The sequence below is a fragment of the Crocodylus siamensis genome, chromosome 1, assembly GCF_052110815.1.
Source record: "Crocodylus siamensis isolate JL-2025a chromosome 1, ASM5211081v1, whole genome shotgun sequence".
Taxonomy (NCBI): domain Eukaryota; kingdom Metazoa; phylum Chordata; order Crocodylia; family Crocodylidae; genus Crocodylus; species Crocodylus siamensis.
Window position 1 is genome coordinate 49,568,073 of NC_143395.1, and position 22,225 is coordinate 49,590,297.

The window sequence follows — 22,225 nt, forward strand, 5'->3', positions numbered from 1 at the left end:
ACTTATCAGATTTACGGCGGATGGTGATCAGCTCCTGGTCGCTGTGACCCAGCTTCCCATCAATCACTAGGTCACTGATTAGTGACCCCCAGTAGCCAGTACCAGGTCGAACAGCACTTTGCCTCTCGTTGGCCCATTGACTTCTTGAGTCAGAGGTCATCCACACAGGAGAGGAAGCTTTGTGACCACTTGGATTTTGCTGAGTGATCCTCCCACGAGATGCCCAGGTAATTGAAGTCACCCATATGACAACCATGGTCCTGGAGCATGTGGCCTCAGCCAGTTCCTGGGCAAACTCCTGGTCAAGCTCAGGACTTCGGATGGGAGACCTGTAGTAGACTCCCACCGTTGTCCCATGTGCCACGTTCCCCATGGATTTGAACTGAGAGGGTCTCCAGTCGTCCACCCTGGTCGCCAATATCAGCTTGCAGGGATGCATATCTTTCCTTAACATAGAGAGCTACACCCCCACCCCTTTTATCTACACAATCCCTCCTGTACAGGGTATAGCCATCTATACCTGTGGTCCAGTCATGGGTGGAGTCCCACCAGGTCTCCGTTATCCCTATGACATCATAGGTATTTGCATTGAGCAGGAGGATGAGCTCCTCCTGCTTATTCGCCAAGCTCCTGGCATTTGTGTATAGGCAGGCAAGTGTCCCCGCAGGGGCTCTTGCCTTGCCCACAGATTGTACCAGGGCTGATACAAGGATGATTCACTACCATGGACCACTACGCTCTGGGTCTAACCTCAGAGCCAATTTCCCAGCCGAGGCCACAGTTGGCCAGTTTTTCCATGGGGAGATCATGGGACACCAGATCAAAAGCTTTTTTTTAACGTTCAGATATATGACGTCAATCTCTTCTCCCTTGTCCAGGTGATATGTCACCTGGTCATAGAAGGAGATGAGTTTGTCGTGGGTAGGTCTTGCCTGACCAAACCCAGAATCTTCCCAGGGATTGAGGTCAAGATGATTGGCCTGTAATTCCTGAGATCTACTTTCCATCCTTTCTTGAAGATGGGTACCATACTGGCCTTCTTCCAGTCTTCAGGTACTTCACTTGAGCACCATGAGTTTTCGAATATTTTTGCCAATGGTTGGATTATGACACCTGCCAACTCCTTGAGTACTCTAGGATGTAATCTGTCAGGACCAGCTGACTTAAAGGTGTCCAGCCTCTCAAGGTGATCCTTTACTAGATCAACAGTGGTGCTGGGTATAAAGACACCCTCACCTTAGCCATCCCATGTCTTGCTAGGCAGGGTGGTCCCATTAGTCTGATGAAAAATTGACATGAAGTACCCATTTAGCAGGTTGGCTTTTTCCTGGGTTTTGGTTATCAGCTGTCCTGTTTAGTTCAGCAGGGGTCCAATGTTACCTTTGCCTTTTTTTCCGACTCCCTACATATCTGCAAAAGGACTTTTTGTTATCCTGGATATGTGAAGCCAGATTGAGCTTGGTTGCAGCCTTGGCTTTCCTGATTTGCTCCCTGCAGGTATGGACCAGTGCTGAGCATTCCTCCTTGGTAGTGATTCCAGCCTTCCATCCTTTATAAGTCTCTCTTTTTAGATGTAGGAGGTCCTCAAGTTCCCTACTGAGCCAAGGGGGTTGCTGTCCCCTCTTGCTACCCTTCCTCCAAGATGGGATGACCGTCCCTTGTGCTGTCAGGATCACTCCCTTGAGGAGCAACCAGTCCTCTTGGACTCCTCTTCCTGTTGAATCGTGGTCCCTTAGGGTCTCGACAGCGAGTCTCCTGAGCTTGTCAGAGTCAGATTTCCTGAAGTTGCTGACTGACTTGCCAGCTTTGCAATCAGCTTGTGGTCACTATTATCCAGCTTTCTATTAATACTTAGGTCAGTGACTAGGTCATCCCCTTTGGCCAGTACCAGGTCCAGCAACGCTTTACCTCTTGTCGGCCCATAGACTTCTTGAGTCAAGTAGGGCTCGTCCACGCACGTAAGGAAGCTTTGAGACTGATTGTATTTGGCCATGTGCTCTTCCCATGAGATGTCTGGGTAGTTAAAGTCTCCCATGACAACCATGCACTGAGAGCGTGCAGCCTCAGCCAGTTCCCTGGTGAATTCCTGGTCCAGCTCTGGTCCTGTCCCACTGGGGGCTCTCGCCTTCCCCACAGATCATTCCAGGGGTATGGTAGGGGTGGATTCCCTTAAGTGCCTTAGCCTGCTGAATTCACAAAGGTTACCCAGTGGGCTTGTAGTGGCAGTAATCCCCCCAATCCCGAGTGGGCTTAGTTTAAAGCCTGGTCAAGCAGGTCAGCCTGTCTGGTTGAGAAGAGCCTTCTCCCCAGCAAAGTGAGGTGGAGGCCAACTCTCCCCAGCAGACCACTGCCTCTCTCACCAAAGAGCGGACTGTGATCATGGAAGCTGAAGCTTTCATGATGACACCAGCGCCACAGTCTTCGGTTGACTATCTCGACCCGTCCTCAGCCCACGACCCACAACCAGAAGCAGTGAGGACGAGACCACCTGAGCCCCCTAGATCCGCTCCCAGAACCCTGTAGTCTCTCATGACTTGGCTGGGATTGCTTTGAGCTGTGTCATTCATGCCCATATGGATAAGGAGTGTAGGGTGGTGGTCAGAGGGCCGGATAATCTTTGGGATCCTCTCTGCTATGTCCCAGATGCGGGTCCCCGGGAAGTAGCAGACCTCCCAGGCTAGGGGTTAGGGTGGCAGATTGCCCACTCAGTCCCCCTCAGGAGAGGGTCTCCCACAATGATCACTTTGCATTTCGTCTTAGGGAGAGGAGGGATGGGTGATCCTCCCTTGTCTGCAGGAGCTGCCATCTCTGCAGGCTCTACTGGGGCTGCAAGAGGTTTGTACCTGTAGGACAGCCCCAGAGGAGCGGGGACCTTGGTGCGGCAGACCTTGGAGCCCTTGACCACCTTGGTCCAAGCCTGTGGCTGGGCAGTATGGGAGATCCCCAAGTCCTCCCTTGGCCTGGAAGGTGACCTTGGTCTACTCTCCGCCTCCAGGGTGTGAAGGGCCTGGCAGTAGGAGTCAATCTCCCACTCGCCATCCCTGATGGCACGCAGTCTATGGACTGCGGCCTAGAGCTCCTCTGTCTGATGCCCCAGAGACTCCAAAGTGGAGCAAACCTCGCAAGGGGACATGGCCATTCTCCCGGTCCCAGGAGCCTGGAAACGTGCCAGGCAGCCCCCCCCCCCCCCCCGCAGCCGAGAGCCAGGGGCTCCATCTTTGTGGAGACTTGAACCATGGGTTCCATCTTGGTGGAAGCCTCTGAGGTGCCAGAGGGGGAGGCTGCAGACCCCAAGGGGACCCTCGGGGTGCGGTGTTTGCCTGTCCCTGTTGTGCCGCTGGTAGGCCGACTACTAATGGGACTAGCTTCCCTAGGGCGCGCTGGCAGGGCCTCGGGCCCTCCTGCTTACCCTCCTGTGTGAACTCCTGTGCTAACTTGCATGCTGGGCAGATAAGCGCACCTGTTTGTGCGGCCTGTTCATGAGGCTTCGGTCATGTGGCTCCCCGGGGGCTGGGCGAAGTAGGAGCTGGGGGAGTGGAGGCAGGCTTGGCTCCATCTCAGCTGTCCTGCAGCTGTCTGGATTGGGGTCCCTCCCTCCCTGTCATGGGCCCCACCTACCTCTAGCTACGCTGTGGGCCTGGGTCAGGGTCCCATTGGGGGGTTCTGGGGGTCCCTGTGCTCAACGGGAGCGCAGCGGGCTTCTGCCCATGTGTCGCTCGCCGGAGCTGGGGACAAATTGTTGGTCCTCTTACCATACATAGTGTGGGTGAGCTGTACTCTCTTCTCTTCAGTCTGTCATCCTCCTTTTGACAACTTTTTCCTTTTTTGAGCAGCATTTTAGATTAGCGAATGTTACGTCTTATTGTGACTGATTATATCAGCTCACTATCCGTACCAAATCGTCTTTCCCTGTTCCTTTGAGAGACCATTCTCATGAGCTGTTCTTTTTATCAAAGCTGATCACTGTGTGGTTGTGCAAAGATTCAAGGAGATGCATATTAACTTATGAAGAGCCACATGTGGCTCTGGGGCCACACATAGGCCACCCCTGCTCTAGAGGCACTAGAGGAAGTGTTTTACATGGTAGGGAAAGGCTTCTACATCAGTTATTTCCTGGCTTTTAAGGAAAGGGGAACGATGACCTATCTTTCTGATGAAAGGAACCTCAAAATCTCCATTTGCAAGCTGAAGTTCAGGGATATAACATTAGCTACCATTGTACTATCTCTGCACTGTGGGAACTAGTTTGCATCTCTTGATTTTTAGGCTTCTTACTTTTTATTGCCATGAGGCCCCCTCTTCTCATAGGACTCTTCTCATATGGCAGCTCTAAAATTCTTTACTAGGGTCTCTCTGGTAAGATCTAAACCCAATGCTCATGTCCCTGGCATAGTCACTTTTCAAGTCTCCGGCAGCCAGTTCCCTCATCTTCTCCGTCTTCAGCAGCCAGTTCCCTCATCTTCTCCTACTCAAGTAAGATGTATGGGTGAAATCCCGCTTCCCCCTCCTGTAGTATTTTAGCTGACCAACTGAGGATTGAATGAAACTTATCAGGTTGTCACTTAATTCACTCTTTCAGCCAAAGCAAGCACCTGTTTTTTCCCCAAAGTTTCACTCCAGAGTCAAAGCATCTTTATGCTTGGTTGATGTGATGTTTCTATATGCATAGGACTAAGTCTTTCAGAAAGCATCCTGCCTATTGTCTCTAACTAAGAAAGCTTTTCAGCACAAAGAGAGCATAGGGCTATTCAGTGAGTTTCTTGCGGAAGAGAATGGGCTATTCTGCAAGACCTTCCTCTTCCCATCATGAAGATCTTGTCTTCCTCACTAACTTGAATGGATTCATGCTTCTTCTCTTGGGTGTTGAGGAGAGGGATAGAGGCAAAGCACTGGCTCCCCTTGCCACTAAACAGTTCTGGATCACCCAGAATCTGTACAGAAGTGGGGGACATTCCCCCGGGCTGGAACCAGTCCTGGGCATCTGCCTTCTACTCTGATCAGACCAGGAATTAATCTGTGCATGGGCAGAGAGCATTTCCTGTAGCTGGAGCAGTGTCACAGTAGGATGGGTGCTATGCTGCCACTGCTGCAGCTGCTACCTTCTGCCCTGTCCATCCCTCTGAAGTGATCTGGAGGAGAGCATGGAGCAGAGGCCATTATCCCACAACAGGAGCTCACTCTGAACCTTGGGAGGGTTCCTGCTTTGGGAGAACGGCAGGACTGGGGAGTCAGGAAGCAGACTTTGTGACCCCCTCCCATAACAAATTCCCCTCAGAGGCATGGAAGCCTAGCTTTACAAGACTTTACTCTCTAGGAAAGTAGTCTGAGCCTGGTGATTAAAAATTCCCTATACCATGTTGTCCTCTTTCAGCTGTTGGAAAAATCTGGATGTGGGAGGCAGGCCAGGGGCCATTCTTCCAGGGCTCATTTGGGTTTGGGCACGCCTGCCTCTCACCCCATGCACTCCTGCACAGTGCTTGCCTGTACAGCTCTGTAGTCAGGGGCCTGGAATGCATTTATGCTCCAACTCCCAAACAGGTGGGGGGGTTTTAGCACTAAGAATTGCTGTGAATTTCACAGAATTTCTTAGTGCTAGAAGTGAACATCTGTCCATGGCCATAGTTAAAATACCCTTTTATCCGGTGAGAGACTTAGCTACATAATAAAAATCAAAATGTTGGAAGATGCCGCATCTTTTATTTTTTCTGTAGCTTTTATTTATATATAAAGGGTTAGCAGATTTTTTGGCTATTAGAAACTTAAAATATCACGTAATGAAAGATGTGGGGAGGTACTTCCTTGCAAATTAACACATGCCTGATGATTAGTAGCACCACAAATAAAGGTATGACCTTCTGTACTGCATATGTGCATAATAAAGCTACTCGCCTTCTGCAGAAAGACCTGCTTTAAGTCTGCCTATGGATTAGACTATTTTGTCCTGTTTCAGGATTTCAGATTTTTAGCATTCACTTCTGTAACTTTTTTTCTAGTCTATCCTCTTCTGTTATTTGGGGTTTTTCACGTTTAATTTTCTGTGTGTAAATGTATGTAATCTTAATATTTTATAGACAATTGAAATGATTGAGAAAGAGCAGAGAGAGGTAGAAAGACGACCAATCACCAAAATTACTCACAAAGGAGAAATAGAAATTGAAAACGAAACTCCAGTTAAGGAACAAGAAGACGTTATGGAAATTCAGGTAAAGAAAAAAAAAAGAGGTGGAGGTATTATTAATCTAAGAAAAAATATTTTGTTTGAATTTAAAGGGACAGGATGTAGTTTAGTGTCCAGTTTAGTGCATACAAACTGAATACACTAAATTTGTGTGTGTGTGTGTGTGTACATGCACACTTCTTTAATGCAGAAAAGTGATTATCCCTCTCTGTTGCTCCTGACATTTGAATGCTTTCAGTTGTATACAGTAGCCATTCTTTAGCAACAATTAGGCATCCAGCTGTACTTTCATTGAGTAGACTGGAAGAATCATAAACATTTGACTTGTTTCTTACTGGTTTGAAATTGAACAGAAAATGAGAAGTTTAGTGCTTCTGAACAAGAGAACAGTGAGCATTTCTGGGTTTTTCACTGCTTTTAGGTGATTAGAATAACATTTATTTAGAGTACCTAACAGAACAAATGTCTTGTCCATTCTTTCATTAACTGAGATTTGTTTGACATTCAATAGGAAGCCAGTACAGTTAAGCTGTTTGAAAAGACAGAGGAAGTTGAAAAAGATAAGGAAGATAATGAATCTTCAGATACAACCAGTCAACACAAAAATCATCTTTTTGATCTCAACTGTAAAATCTGCATAGGTAATTTAAAAAGTGTACTAAACTGTAATAATTATATTCATTACTTATGATCTCACAACTTAGAAATATAGATAAACATCTTTAGATCAACTTTACAGACCAGGAAGAAGGAACCAGTATCTTTCTTTTCGTTCTCTTTTGGGTTCTTTTTTTTAACCACCCCCCCCCCCCCTCCAACTTTAAAATGGTCACAAGCCACAACAATGTTTTCCATAGAAACAGTTAGAAAAGTAACTCCTTGTAAGTCATGCCAGTTTCACTTTTGCTCCAGCTTTTGTTTAGTTCATGTGTCTTTTGGTATCTGGTATCTTCTTATTTCTCTCTCTCTTTGCTTCAGGTAAAATATAATTCTTTATTATTACTAGTATATATAATTTTTCCAATTCACTTTACTCAAGGTCGAATGGCACCTCCTACTGATGACCTATCTGCAAAAAAATTTAAAGTGTCAGTTGGAGTTGCACGTAAACAATCGGACAATGAAGCAGAGAGCATAGCAGATGCACTTTCATCAACATCAAATATTTTAGCTTCAGATTTATTAGAAGATGATAAACAGGAGTTGTCAAAATCAGCATCATCTGTTCCAAGGTAACTAAAAAACTGAGATTTTTTTTAAAGAATAATTATGGTTCATTTTCAAGCAAAGATCATTTATGCCCATGAAATGTGTTAAGATAAGGGTGTTCAACCTCTGGCCTGCAGCCCATGGAGCCTTGGAATGTGGTTCACAGGCTCCCTATGGGTCAGCAAGTCTGGCAGTGGGAGAACAGTGAGAGTACAGTATTGCCACTCCTTCCTGCTGCCAAAATCCCAAGTCTCATGAGGCGGGTTGGAGCCTCCTTCCCCCTACCCCCTGCTGCATGGCCAGGCCATGCCCCAGTCCCTTTGTTTGGCTGGGTTGGGGCTGAGCTGCATCCCCTTCTTACTGCAGGACTGGACCATACCCCCTCTCTCCTGGTTTGGAGCCAGCTCGCATCCATTTCTCCTCTCCTTCTCTCCTTCTGCAGAGCTGGGCCACATTTCTTTCTCTCTGCTCAGCCAATTTGGGCCTGAGGCAGGCCTCCTTCCTCTCATGGGGCTGAGCCTCTCCCCTGCACCCACACAGGGCTGGATTGGGCCCAGGTCATGCCCCCTCCCCTTCATGGAGCCAGGCCAAGCCCCTTTCCCCATGGCAGCTATAACAGGGCTGGTCTGCACCCCCACCCCACACTCTGTGAAGTCGGATGGGGCCTCACCATGTCTGCGCCAGGTGCTAGATTGGATCTGCTAGCCAGATCCAGACCACTGTTTATCTGCCCCACTGGTCAAAAAGGTTGAGTACTGTGCAAAATATAAATAAAGTGCTGTGTGATCAATCTGTCTATATATTTAAGGAACTTAATTTGGGTTGTCACTTCATATAGTGCAAAGTGGATATATCATTACTGCTACAGACCAATATAGCTCTTGTAAAATTAACCAAAATGAAAATCAAAACAAAAAAATTTCAAAAATGTTGTTTTTTGTGAGGAATTTAATTTACAATAAAACTTCGAAAAAAATAAATAAATTTCAGTTTCCAGATACTTTATCTCCATTAAATTGATCCAGGATACGTTTACTAAAAATAATAGCAGACCATATAGTGCTAAAGGATGTGGCAAACAAATATAAAGAAAGAATTTAATAATAAAGATTGCAGTGACTGATTGTATTTGTTTAGTGGTATAAAGGTATCTATTGCTTGGGTTTTTAGCTAGAATGTGTAGATCTGTGTTGTAGGGAGGCTGCTGGTCTTTGGATTTACTAACTTCTCTGTTGAACTTGATTTTTTTTCAGGATGGATTTATTTAGGACTTAATTTTGGAAGATCTGAGTAAATGAAGTTCTTGTCAGTAGTACCTAGCACTGAGAAATTGGGACTCCAGGTTTTTGTTTGATTGGGATTTGCTTGTGGGTTTATTTTTTTTCATAGAGAGGTCTTTTTGGTAAGGCTTTTTGTCTGGTTGGGTTTTTTTATGTTAAATGCTTGTTTTTAATGCATAATCCATTAATATGTGCATAGATGAGGTTAAAAACTACTTTTTTCTTGGGCATGTTTCTCTGCTGCTGTAAATCCAGTATATTTTTATATAAGTAGTGTATGGGTAAGAATGATATCAAGCCTAAACTTTTGAGAATTCTTAATATCCACATTTTCACTTGGTATGCTCACTCTTCAACTTTTGACTTGAGGAGACTGTGTTATAAGCACCCAGAAGTTCACTGTAGCCCTCCCTCTCTTTGTTTCCTCAACATCAAGGGAGCAAAGGGCAGTACACTTTTTTTCTTGGTTGTTGTCTACTGCCTAGTCAAAGAGAAAGCCTGTTGTGGACTAAATTTACATGACTTGGATTTTTTCTCATATCTTCTGGTTTACCAATTTTTTTAAAACTTCATGTTGTATTTTACTATCTCTTCTCACGTACGTGCTCCTAAATAAAACCTGCACCTTTTGGAAGTCAGAATGTGCGGGGGATTTTTCCAGAGCAATGGCTGACCATATGACAAAAACTAAGTCCTCCTGGGAGCATAGTGTCCAGGAAGTGTGGCATCCCAGCAGTCTGGTTGAGGTTGTACTAGCACCTGGCTGGGGTCACAGACCCCAGCACTTTTTCCTGCCACTTCCAGGGGGTCAGACTCAATGATCCTTTGAGGTCCCTTCTGACCCTAGCATCTATGAATCTATGAGGCAGCAGACAAGAAGAGCTTCCTGGTCCCTGCTACCTCACCCTGACTGTCTCCTTCCTGGACTTGTGTTTGCAGGAGGACTTGCTCTATTAAACAAGGTTAGGCCCCAGGCCCCTGCAAGGGCAGTAGCAAAACTGTTAGTTCTTTTATATAAGTTCCTCTTTAAAGCACAAGCTATGACTGCGAGAGGTTTAATACAGAATTCCTCCCCTTCAGCTTTCTGAGCCATACACAAGCAACAGCCATCTTGGCAGCTGCATGGTATTGCACAGTTTTCAGGTGTGCTTTTCCAGTGAAGAAAACAGCTTTCCTGCACAGTTTCAGGGGTCTGATTTCTGGGGAAAGAGATGGGTGTTGTATGTGAGAAAATGTGGTACAGTAACGAGAAACTATGGCTCTGCGTTCCTTGCTACTGTATTACCATATTGCCTGATAAGACATTATAAAAATAAATGCTATCGGGTAGGGAACCACCATCATTCAGCTGGGTTCATGGTCACTCAGGAAAACAAAGAGCAGGGAACTGAATTCATGCCTCCGAAGTCCTAGGGTAGACTGCTAACCATTGTCCTATCTTTTCCCTTTCAAACAATGTCCTCATTTATTGCCTTGGGAAATCTTCTGTAATCTCTCTATCTTGAGTACTCATATAGCCCTTGCTATAGTCTGCATCGGTGTGCTGAAATTCAAGGGTGAGGAAAAACTTGCAAAGGCCTTCTCTGCCTCACTGAGAGATATCACATCCTTATTATGCTGGGCAAAACCATTTTCATGCTTTATATCAATAAACAAGATAACATGGTTTACCCTCTAGCTAGTGAAACAGGTGTTCTGTGACATTAGTGTATCCACCATCAGACCCACCTGTCTGCAAATGCACCTTCTTGGCCTCCAGAAATTTCACAGCAATTGCCTCAACAGCTTTCCTTATTATTATACCGTAATTAAGGAATCAGATTTTAGTCATGCTTGCATATTGAGGGGCTGCCTAAACATAGAACTTTTCAACTAAGGTGAGCAAAAAGTGGCTGTTTTTTGGGCTCCCTTAGAGCAGTGTTTCTCAACCCATGGGTTGCCACCCAAAAGTGCATTACAACAGTAATTGAAAGGGTCCTGAGCATGTCCCAGAAAACTGGGAAAGCATGAGTTTCTTCCCCTTGCAGGCTGGCAGCATTCTAGCCTGCAAGAAGTGCTTGGGGTGATTAGAGGTAGCAGGTGCATGTGCATCTGCATGCACACACGCATGTAGCCAGCACACGGCCAGGCAGGGTTGTGGAAGCAGCCCCAACATTTGGGTGCAGATAAGCACGAGGGCTGGTGCCCATACTTGTTAGTGGGTGGGAGGGAGGGATGGGAGAGGCTGTGACCAAGCTGCCTGGCACAGTGCAAGAGCCCTGGGTGTCACAGGCCTCCCCCACGCCCTCCAGCCCATGGCAGGGCTGGACTCGTTCCACTGCAGCCCATGGAAGCCTGAACCGCTGCAGCCGCCGCTACAGCCCAAGCGGGATGGGGGCAGCTGCGAACCCCCTCTGGCAGGGCTGGAGTGGGGAGGCAGAGGCCTGTGGCTTGGGAGACTGTGGCTTGGGAGTGAGGGACACCGGCAGGGCCAGAGGCCTGTGGGTGTGGAGTTAGGGGCACTGGCAGGAATGTTATTTAAAGGGGTGGTGCATCTGACATGTAGGTTTTTAAGTCATGTTAAGGAAAGACACCCAAACATTGTCCAGGATTAATTAATGATGTGCGTCTGGGTGACAGCTGTAAGGCAGCCTTATATGTTGGGTTTTTAAAAATAGAATTCTATAGAATTTAGGTTTAAAAAATATTTACTTGTTTTCATGAAATTCAGATGGAAACAAGATAGAGCTTCTGGGTTTCCTGGCTCTGTTACTGCCAGGCAAAGTTACCTTGGAGTTGGGCATCACAACATTTCCTGCTTCTAGGCAGTCTGGAAACCCAGCTTCCAGGTTTCCTGAGATGCCTGAAATTTCCATTCTGCAGGAAATATCAAAATTTTAAATTTTTATTCATTTTGTGAATGATTGGAATAAGAATTCCAGTTTTAGCTTGCTCTGCTTCTTGAGGGATACCTGGGCATCCATTCATGGTTTTCGCTGTGCTTTACCTATAATGGGATTGCTTTGAAAATATAGGACAGGTTTACATTTTATGTATTCTGGGATCAGTAGCATTTTATTTAATCTGGGATCAGTAGGAAAATCAGACTGATAATATGATTGCAGTAGAGTAACAAACTGTTTGTTGGAGAATAACTAAGCCACATGAATAGTCCCTCCAAAAACTGGAATATGACTAGGGATCTACCCAACTTCAGAAGGCAGGCAGCTGGAGGCCAGCCTCCATTTTAGTAGGCTTATGGCAGGACCCCCTCTTGCCATGCCTCTGTCTGAGGGGGCCCCGGCAGTCCCATCCCTCCCTGCAGATTGGCAAATGGCCTGAAATACATCTTAATTTCCTTTATTAAACCCAGGGAAGCCATTAATCCACATGTTAATCAGCATAGATTAATGGCTTCCCTGAGGTTAATCAGGGTAATTAAGCTGTAGTTTTGGACCATCCCGAATCTAAGCATTCAGTTAAACTTTGCACATGTGCCTTTGGGCTGATGGCAGGAAAGGGGCTGGGGGCAATCCCGGCCTCTTCTGGCTGGCTGCACCAAGGTGCAGGTGCACCTGCTGCTAGCAGTGACCCAGGCTGGGCCTCTACAGACCTGGATGCAGCTGCTTGCATGCAGCGCAGACTATGTGGCCAGCAGCAGAGGCCTGCCTGGGCCCAGGTTTGGGCCAGCTGTGGCAGACAGTTGGGAGGCTGCAAGCATCTGCACTGGGGTCCGCAGAGCCCTAGCCCAGCTCATTGCCAGCAGGGGGTGCATGCACACTTCTGGGTGGACAGTAGGGAAGGGGTTGGGGGCACCTGTTACTGGCAGCAAGCCAGGTTGGGGCTCCATGGATCCACGTGCAGCTGCTTGCAGCCTCCCAGCCACCTGCTGTGAGCAACCCCTTCTTCCTCACCCTTACCCCTGTTCCAAAACTGCAGGACTTCCTGTCCTTTTCTCTGCTTGCTGGCAAGTTGTTGGGGTTTTTTGTTTGTTTGTTTTTCTCTGCAAAACTGCCAAAATTGCAGAGCCCACTGTTTTCCATGGAAAACATATGATTTTGTCTTTTCTGCAAAAAACGCAGAATTGTGATTTCAGTAGGTCCCTAAAAATGATCAGTAGCACATCCTGTTCTCCATTAAAATGGTCTTTTTTTTTAAGGTTACTGTGCAACCTATGGAGACAGGAGAAGAGGATGATGAGTCTTAGTAGAGTAAAAAAATGATTGCAAAAGGCAGCTGGATTGCAGTGCAGATTCAATTAGGTTTCAAAATTGCTCAACTAAGACAGTCGTAGAATTGAAGGAGGAGAGAACAAATTTGTAGTGGAGGAAATCACTCGATCACGGGATATTGCCAGAAATGCTCCACAGGATGAGAGGAGGCAGATGTTGGTAGTCAGTCAGGACTTCAGGACTAAGAAGGGCAAAAAAGTCAAGGCTGTTGGTGAGTGAAACATGGAAAAATTCAACATCAGTAAAAGGAAGAAGAGTGATATTGGTGCTTATCTGATATTGGACCAATATACCTCTACTTTTTGATGTTGTGAAGAGTGGGGGGCTAGATGATGCTAGAATCAGTCAGAGAGAGAGAATTCGGCAGCAAGATATTAAAGAACACAGTTTGAAAGAAGTTGACCCTACTGAGTAGTAGGAGATTTAAACAAGGTCTGCTGAACAAATGAGATGATAATGAAAAAACATGCAACTAAAGGGTCAAATTGGTCATCTTTTTCAAAGCTGAAGTTACTAAGGGTGGTAGTGTAGGAGTTGAAAAGGAAATGACAAGAATTGAAATTAGAGAGGAAGGTTTTTGCAAAGGAATTGATGGAGAAGGGCAGTAACATAAAGGGGATGAGAAGGCAAGAGTTTGGATGGGGGAGTGCACAAAAAATATGAAGAGTGGGACAAAAAGAATCAGTGGCTGGAAGGGGAAATAAAAGGGAGAGGATCTTGGCATCCCTACCTTAGTGTGAGCTCAAGTGGGGAGCATGAGAGAGGGAGAGGACTGTAAGAGAAGAGCATCTGCAACTATACCGCTACTTCTTAATTGTCAGCAGAGCCCTCTAGCAAAGATGAAGTGTATTCTGATAGAGATTTTTCCTGCCTGTGGAGGTACATTACATCCCCATAAAGTAAACTGTCCAAAGTATTCTTCTATCAGCATAATTGTTTACACTAGTTTCCCTGTATAGTTGTATCTAGGGGTGCACTGAAAGATTTTCCTGGCCAATACTGGTAGCCAGTTATTAACCAGCCTTTTTGGCTGATACGGATCCAATAACGGATATTTAGTAATAAAGCTTGTTGAATGAGCTGCAGTTCAAGCACTTCTACCACCATTTCTAAATGTGGGAATGCTGGTACAGGAGACACAGCAACACTTTAGAGCGGCTCTCAGAGCCACACTAATTAAAGTGCTGCCCTGCTCCACCCTCCGGCCAGAGCACACTTGCCAGCTCTGTGAGCCTGAGGCTGCCGAGGGCTGGGTAGTCTCTGCTTACTTTCATTAGAGCAGCTCTCCAAACTGCTTTAATTAAAGCACCCCCCGCCCCGGCTTCCTTCCCGTCATGGGAAGGACCCTGCTGCACACAGCAGGGGAGAGCAGCTACCCCAGGCCCTGCCCCTGCGGGCACTACGAGTTAAGTAACTCTGGGCTGGGCCAAACAGCTCAGCTCCACCTGCCCCAGTCATGTCTGTGGCTTTCAGCGCCTTCTGCAGAGCCTGCCCCAGCTCCAGCCCACAGTCTGCACTGTACCAGTGTCCAGGACACCATGGTAGCTGCTCTGTTCCATCCCAGCCCAGCCCAACCTGCTGGTGAGGGTCTGGGAGTGTATCTGGTGTCACCCCAGCGCATAGGAGGGAACCCAGGCATCTGGGGGCCCTGGACCCATGGGCAAGAGGGAACCCAGGCATCCGGGGGCCCCAGCATAATGAAATTACCAGAAAACATTATTGGTTACATCAACCAAAAAAAAGCTGATAACTGATCATGTTAATTTTCCTTTTATCGGTGCCAATCCAGCCAATATATTGGTGCATCTCTAGTTGTATCCATTAGCTTGGGGTGTGATTTTTTTTTTAATTCTTACCTGTTGTAGCTGTGTTAGCAAACCTTGTAATATATAGCTGGACTAAGAGACGATGGTAGTGGAGGCAAGTATACAGAAGAGTCTAGGTCTGTGCAAGAGGCAAGAACTGAAAGGCATGAGATTTGAAGAGGATGGTTGGAATAGGTCCATCTTTTTGGAGATGAAATCAGGTGGTTCAGAAGCAGAGAGAAAAGAGGAGAGAGGGAATGGGTGCAACCTTAGGAATGGTGTGGCATAAAAAGCCTGGAGATGGATGTGGAGTGATGGAGGGGTATGGATTAGGGCAGAGGGTACAAGAGCTGAAGATGGGGCAGCAGCAGATATGGATGTAAGAATTGGATTTGTGCTGGTGGACTCAGTAATGGAGGAGCATCTAGAACTGGGGTGAATGATGGATGTCACGGAGTCACGCAGGTGCCCCGTGACTGTGAGGGTGATTGGCAGAGCTGCCAATCACCCAGGCAGCTCAGGTGCCGGTTGCCAGGGTGACCAGCTGGGTCACGTGGCCAGAAGGGGGCAGGGCCCGGCCTTTATAAACAGCTTAGGCCGAAGCCTGCCTCACAGTTTCCTTCTGGCTGCCGCAGGAGCAGGAGCTCTGCGGCTGAGCTGAGCAGCCCGAGGCAAGTGGGGCAGCCTTACCAAACTTACCGGCTGCGATGATGCAGGGAACAAGATCACCTTCAACGGCAAGTAGATTCGGAGGACTGGGTGAGGCTATTGGGGAGCGTGGAGGCCTCAGCAGGCCCCCCCCAACAGCTTGGGGGGTTCCGGAAGATCATGCCTGGGAGGCACAGGCCCCAGAGGGGGCGAGGCCCCAGAGGGGGCAAGGCGCAAGGTGCGCGGTATTGGGCCCCAGAGGGGGCGAGGCCCCAGAGGGGGCGAGGCGCAAGGTGCACGGTATTGGGCCCCAGAGGGGGCGAGGCCCCAGAGGGGGCGAGGCGCAAGGTGCGCGGTATTGGGCCCCAGAGGGGGCGAGGCCCCAGAGGGGGCGAGGCGCAAGGTGCGCGGTATTGGGCCCCAGAGGGGGCGAGGCCCCAGAGGGGGCGCGGTGTAGAGGCGATAGCGCCGGCCCAATGGCGCTGAGACAAGGGCGGTGGTAATGCCGGCCCGGTGGCGCCGAGAGGTGGGTGGCGGTGGCGCTATAGTCCCCGTGGGTTACCAGGTGGCCGAGGGGCACCCGCAGTGATAGCGCCGGCCCAATGGCGCCGAGATAAGGGCGGCGGTAAGGCCGGCCCAGTGGCGCCGAGAGTTGGGTGGCGGTGACGCTATAGGCCCTGTGGGGAGCCAGGTGGCCGAGAGGCACCCGACGGGCGAGGGACAAGACCAACGTCCCCCGGAACAGCTGCGAGGCTTGGGGCGTGCTAAAGGGGAGGTTGGAGGCACGCGTAGCCCTTAAGGCAGGGCACAGATAGACACCCCATTGGGGAGCAGAGATAGGAACAACGATACCGTCCACCAGGGAAACAGGCAGCCTCCATACTATATATATTAGACATCAAAGTCGTGGCGGGCGAGATTCTGAGGGTGCTACGTTCACCCTAACGTGACGGTGAGTGGCGCTAGGGAGTTTCACGGCCGCCCTTAGCGCCCGCTCCCTCACAATGGAAATGTGAGGGTAATAAAAATAGAGAAGTGAAGTTACTAGTGGGGAAAAAAAGGGTTGAGGAGGAAAACAAAAGCAGTGATGGAGAAGGAAGCAGTACTAACCGTAAGTAAATGGCAGATTAGACTAGATTTAAAAAACAAAATGGATAGATTTAATAATTCTGCAGATTTTGCTTTCATTTTGGTTTTTTTCATAGACAGTGCTATGCAAACCTTTCTAATTCTAGGCTCAGACTCTAGTCAATATTTGTTGTTTTTTTTTTCTTTCCTTTTTTTTGTGTGCTTGTCTTTAGATCGGAGACACCTGGTACCGTTGAAAGTGAATCTCTGTTTCTGGCTCGACTGAACTTCATCTGGAAAGGTTTTATCAATATGCCTTCTGTAGCGAAGTTTGTCATCAAAGCATACCCAGTATCTGGCTCTTTTGAATATTTAACAGAGGTATTGTCTTTTTCCTGTGTTTATATATATATATTATGAAGAGTGACAGATTAATGTGAAACAATGTATTTATTCATTTTCTTTGTAGTTTTTTGGGGACTACATTAAAAGGGTCAGAGTTGTGCTGTGGTGAAAACAAGTGAAGCATGTACATTATACTAAGCATAGTACTGGTGGAATGAGTTTAGGGTTTATTTGTTTAACAGTGAAATTTTTCTTAAGTAAGCAAGTGGTTGATTGCAATGTAATCTCTGTAGAGCTTTTCATGGTATTTTTTTTCTGTGTTTCTGGAAGTGTCTTTCAAATACCTGGTATCTCTTAGGGGTCCCCAGATAATTAGGGGGTTGAGGGATGAACTAGGTCTGTTATAATACACTTTTACAAGGTAGGTATTTAAATTTTAAATTAGTATAAACTGCCTGTTAAAATAATTTATCATACAAGTCTGAATAATAACACTTCTAAGGCTGCTGTTATGCAAACTGAGCTAGCCTTAACTCACACTCATAATAATACCTTTTCCTTCTCCTTAGTGTATTGTGCATGAGAGGGCTGGCTGTTGAAAGAAAAGCCTCAGTGGTATTAGTTTTCTGGTTAGCAGAGAGTTTAGTTAGATCAGTTTATTAAAATTTAATTTGTTTTTCTTTGAACAAACAATTAGCTTATTGTTTGGAGAGAGGGTGCCTGCTGGTGGTTTCTACTCTGGGTGCAGGCAGTCAGAGTTTGTGTAACAGAAACTGGTATCCTTTGTTGTTGGTCTCTCTACTTTTATAAACCAAATACTCAGAGCATGAGAATTTAACATAACATAACTTTTCATAGCAAAATTTGCAAAGTATTTGTTATCCATAATAATATTTTCAAAATCTAAGAGAAGAGTGGGGTGGGACTTTCAGAGTCCTTGCAATAGTTGCCTTTGTAAAAAAAAAAAAAAAAAAAAAAAAAATCAAAGACATCAGCTTTATAATCAAATAGAAGTAGGCTTTATTAATGTGTTGCATTTACTTTTTTATGCCTTAGGAGTCTGTAGTATTGTAAATCTTCAGTGAAATGCAGGGCATGCAGTGTACATTAGTAGTTACACTGTACAGTTGTGTTACAGAATTCCTATATAATATGTTTTGTATTCTTTGTTTTACTTTAAAATATTGTTTATGAATTGTTTCATAAATGATTTTGACAGTCCTGTTTATCGTAAATCATGAGACTAACAGTATCAAAGGATTAGTATATCAATGACTTTGAAAATTGTTTTTGTTCTGTCATTACCACTAATAAAGATTACAAACAAGTTTACACTGTAATCTAATTTTAACTTGTTCATTATGAAATATCCTCTTTTTAGGTCTACATTTTCCATTCCATTGTCCACTCGTAGGGTACTCCTACAGACTTATCCTTAACTTATATTTCCATTAAAAAAAAAAAAGAAAAAGGAAATCTGACTTAACTAATGTACGGAGACTTCGAAGTTCTTGTCTGAATACATAAGTCCTCTTAGTGTGTTGTTATTCATGTTAAAGTATTACTTTAGCTAAGAAGTATTCCAAAACAGACAGTGAGAATAAGAAGGAAATACAAGTTTGTAGGAATTTAAATTCTTTGAAAACTGAAGTAAATGCATTTTACACACATACTTTTCAATAGGAAACTGTCTTGCCATAGTATTGTCAAAGATGTCATTAATAAAATTGACTTAAGTTGACTTTTATTTTTTAAAACAAATCTGACTTACAGAAAATAATTACTAATATTTTGCAGAAATTTTCCATTTTTTAATTTCAGTGGAAGCAATTTTTAAACAAATAAATATTATTTCCCCCAATGCAAGTATTCTTACAGTCTGAAAGTGAATTCAGTCATTAACAGAAAACTATCTCTTTTGTTTTTAGTATTCCAGATAAAATTTTGAAAAAGGAAATAACATGGGTATTGAAAATTAAATTGGATTACACTTTTTTTTTATCCATTAATACTAACTGGCTAAGAACACGAAGTTCCCATGCCACTTTTAACTATTTTTTTACGTTCTTTAAAAATATGGCAATTTAATTAAAATATGCAGATTTGAGAGTTTATTAAAGACAAGATACAAATCTTTTCCTGTTTCTATGAAGATTATTGCTCCCAAAAGCTTTTCAACCAGCTAAAATAACATTCAGGCTCTGCTCTAGGAGTGTCTTAAGTGCTTTTCTGTGTAAGAGCCTTGATTGAATGTGATCATGACTCTAGCAGTGACTTGCACTTGCAAATCTGTTTACTTTGTATAGGAGTTTGCTTTGAAAATGCTGTTATCTATGATTATTGTTAATTATGTACAGGCCATGTTATGTACAAGGGGTACCTGTGTATTCAGTTACAAATTGTTGTATTCACACCGGAAATCTTAATTTTGGTGTCAGTTGTTTAATGCAAGCTGCTTTGTTTCCTTGTATTATTATAACTTCTGTTTATAATGAGAACTGCAAGAATTTTTAAGTCAAGTGTCTTTTGAAAATATAATAGCTAAAATGGATTCAAATTTTATATTTGTCACAGGACTTACCTGATAGCATTCAAGTAGGTGGCAGGATATCACCTCATACTGTTTGGGAGTATGTTGAAAAAATAAAAGCTTCAGGGACCAAGGTAAGAAAGAAACACTATAATTTACTTTAAATGATTGAAGACTTAACTGTCTGAACTGGTAGATAGGGATGCTCCTTTTGCACCTTAAACTTTCTTGAAAGCCTGGAAGTTTTACATTTTCTCTCTCAAAAATGTTTATTATGGAATAATGTATGGGGCCAGCACATGCTCCATCCACTTCTCTCAAATCTTTCCTGAAGGCTCTTTTCTTTTGATCCCTCAAATTTGCTTATTTTGTGGGATACTAGGTTTTTATAGACTGATTAGAAATGGGAGCTGATACATTTTATCCCACCACCTCCCCCTCACCTAACCTCACATCTTTGTCAGCTTCGATTGTGACATTGCATACATTATATGGTTGTTTGCACAGCGCTGAGCAGATTTTCAGTGAGGTTATCTTGTTCAGATTTTCAGTGAGGTCTCCTAATCTCGCAGCTACAGTTTTGCCTGTGGGGCCCAGTCAATTCCACAAACAGTTAATTTATCATTTTGGTTAAACTTATGATGGACAAGTTACATTTGCAGTTTACAAACTTACAAGCTTTATATCAACTAATATTACCTGTTTAGGCAAAATACCAAATGCCTCCAAAAAGCATGTATTTATTACTTATTAATCCCTCTGGTTCTGGCCATCACAGTAGGGTATCTAAAGCAGAACCTGTTCCCCTTTACTCTGCCTAGTGTGCTCCAAAACAGACTGTGGTGGGGCTTGCAACACATACCTGTCAAATAGACTGCTCAGGCAGTTGTGGTATCTCTTTCTCTGGAGGATTTCAAGAGTAATAGATAGGCATAGCATTCCTGCATTCATGAAGGTGGTTGAGCTAGATTAACCTTTGAGGTCCCTTCCAACCGTATGATTGGATGTTTTTATGTGGATTTTTCCCTATAGCAACTGAAATTTCAGACATCAAAAATGGTTCAAAATACAGCTTCCTAATCTCTTTTGGAAGAAAACATTTGATCTGTGTTCTGACAAAGCAGGCATATAAGAATCAGCAAATTCATAGAAAGTGTTTCAACTTTGGTCCTGTACTGTAATCATTATTAATTTCTTATTAATTCTGTTTTCTTCGGTCCCTCATTGCTTCAGAGACTTTCTATCTCATATGTTTTAATCTCTTTCCTTCATCTTCTCTTCAGTTTAAGACTTGGTTCCTTTTTCTTTAGTTTGGTTCACATCACAGTTTTACAAAGTCTTTCACACTCACTGCCTTGTGATGGCAGAACTCCTGTATTCTGCCTGCAAAGTATTGTGAAACCTGCAAATGGCAGAAGGCTTCTGTCATTTATTTGTTCTACAGGAACGCTGCCAGCAAGTGTATATAGATGTGCCTGCACTTTTCGATGGCGTCCACATACCCTTTAACTGCTGGTGTGTACCAGGGGCCTACTAGGAGAGTTGCTGTAGTGGTGTTACATACCTCTGGCAGAAACCAAACAGATGTGGGCATACTCTGACAGGTGTCCTGTCACAGAAGGCTTGTAATATAAACAAGACTTTCTTGTGTATGCTTGGATGAAAACCAGTTACCGATTAATGGAAAAGAGATAGTTTTAAAGATTTTTCTTCATCTTTTTTTTTCTTTTCCTTCTTTAAACAGGAAATTTGTGTAGTTCGCTTTACCCCTGTAACTGAAGAGGATCAGATTTCCTACACTCTGCTATTTGCATACTTTAGTAGCAGAAAGCGTTATGGTGTAGCTGCCAACAACATGAAACAAGTGAAGGATTTATATCTCATCCCTTTAGGTGCCTCAGACAAAATTCCACATCATCTTGTGCCTTTTGATGGGCCAGGTAGGTATATACAACACATGCCTTGGAAATGTATATGTAGTAGCACTTCCCACAATGATTGAAAAATGAAATATAGCTGAAAAATTGTTTAAAATCACAATTTGTGTTTTTGATCATGAGTACCAAACATCTTGTTCAGGTATGAATTTATTAAAAGTTCTGGTGTTACATGAACATCTTAAGAGATTGGCAACTAGTTTCCACTACACTGGACTACTTTGATATACTGTATTTTAAACAATTTGCCTGAAAAAATTTGAGATGAATTGACTTCAACCCATGCTGGCATGTGAAATAGAGGAAGCATATTTGCTATTTAATATGTCTCAGTCTATAGAGCAGTACAAGTGAACTGTGAAAGAAGCCATTCCATCATTCACACTCACTCTTGGTTCTATAATTACATTGTAATTTAAAGCATTGTTTTTAGAGTATCCAAAATACCCTAGGGACTCTAACTAATAAAAAGACAATTCTTTCTTAAAAACCTTACAAGATAAATTAATTACAGAGAAATATTAAGAGGGATGAGAATTGGCAGAGAACTTCAAATGCAAAATTCTGAAATTGTTTACTTATTTTGCACTCTCCACTTCAGTTAAAAAATGTAATTATTTTTTTCACAAATAAATGAGTTTGTGGTGGATTTGAAACCCCTTAGTCAGAACTTTAGCCTCATCAAAATCCAAAAGGAGTCATAGCAGTCAATTAAACTGAGTACATGGATTTCTAAGAAACTTCCTTTCCCACCAGGGGAATATTTTTTTCTGGGGAGCATGTGAGGATGAAATGAAGTGTGCCTCCAGTGTATGTTGTAGTATTGCAAAAAAACCCAAAGTGCTATGAGCAACCACCACCCCCCCAGCTGAAGCACAACAGTGCCACATTCTCCAAGGGCAGAAAAAGGGCTTCTCCATAGCTCCCCACAACTACCTCCAGGGGCGCTTGTCAGTGAGCTGCATAAGTGAAGAAGACAAGGGGCAATTCTTCTTGTGTAGAATTTAATCAGGG

The 22,225-nt window shown here is 44.4% G+C and overlaps 1 protein-coding gene across 10 annotated transcripts in view; it reads left to right on the plus strand.

Moving 5' to 3' along the window:
* PHF3 (PHD finger protein 3) overlaps window positions 1–22,225 on the plus strand; it is a 98,975-nt gene that overhangs the window by 73,337 nt on the left and 3,413 nt on the right. For all 10 annotated transcript variants that reach the window (XM_090034518.1, XM_090034527.1, XM_090034542.1 and 7 more), the window contains 6 exons: window positions 6,072–6,203; window positions 6,690–6,819; window positions 7,218–7,410; window positions 16,633–16,780; window positions 19,319–19,408; window positions 21,019–21,214. In XM_090034518.1, the coding sequence (XP_089890644.1) occupies window positions 6,072–6,203; window positions 6,690–6,819; window positions 7,218–7,410; window positions 16,633–16,780; window positions 19,319–19,408; window positions 21,019–21,214 (889 nt within the window). The remainder of the gene's footprint in view (window positions 1–6,071; window positions 6,204–6,689; window positions 6,820–7,217; window positions 7,411–16,632; window positions 16,781–19,318; window positions 19,409–21,018; window positions 21,215–22,225) is intronic.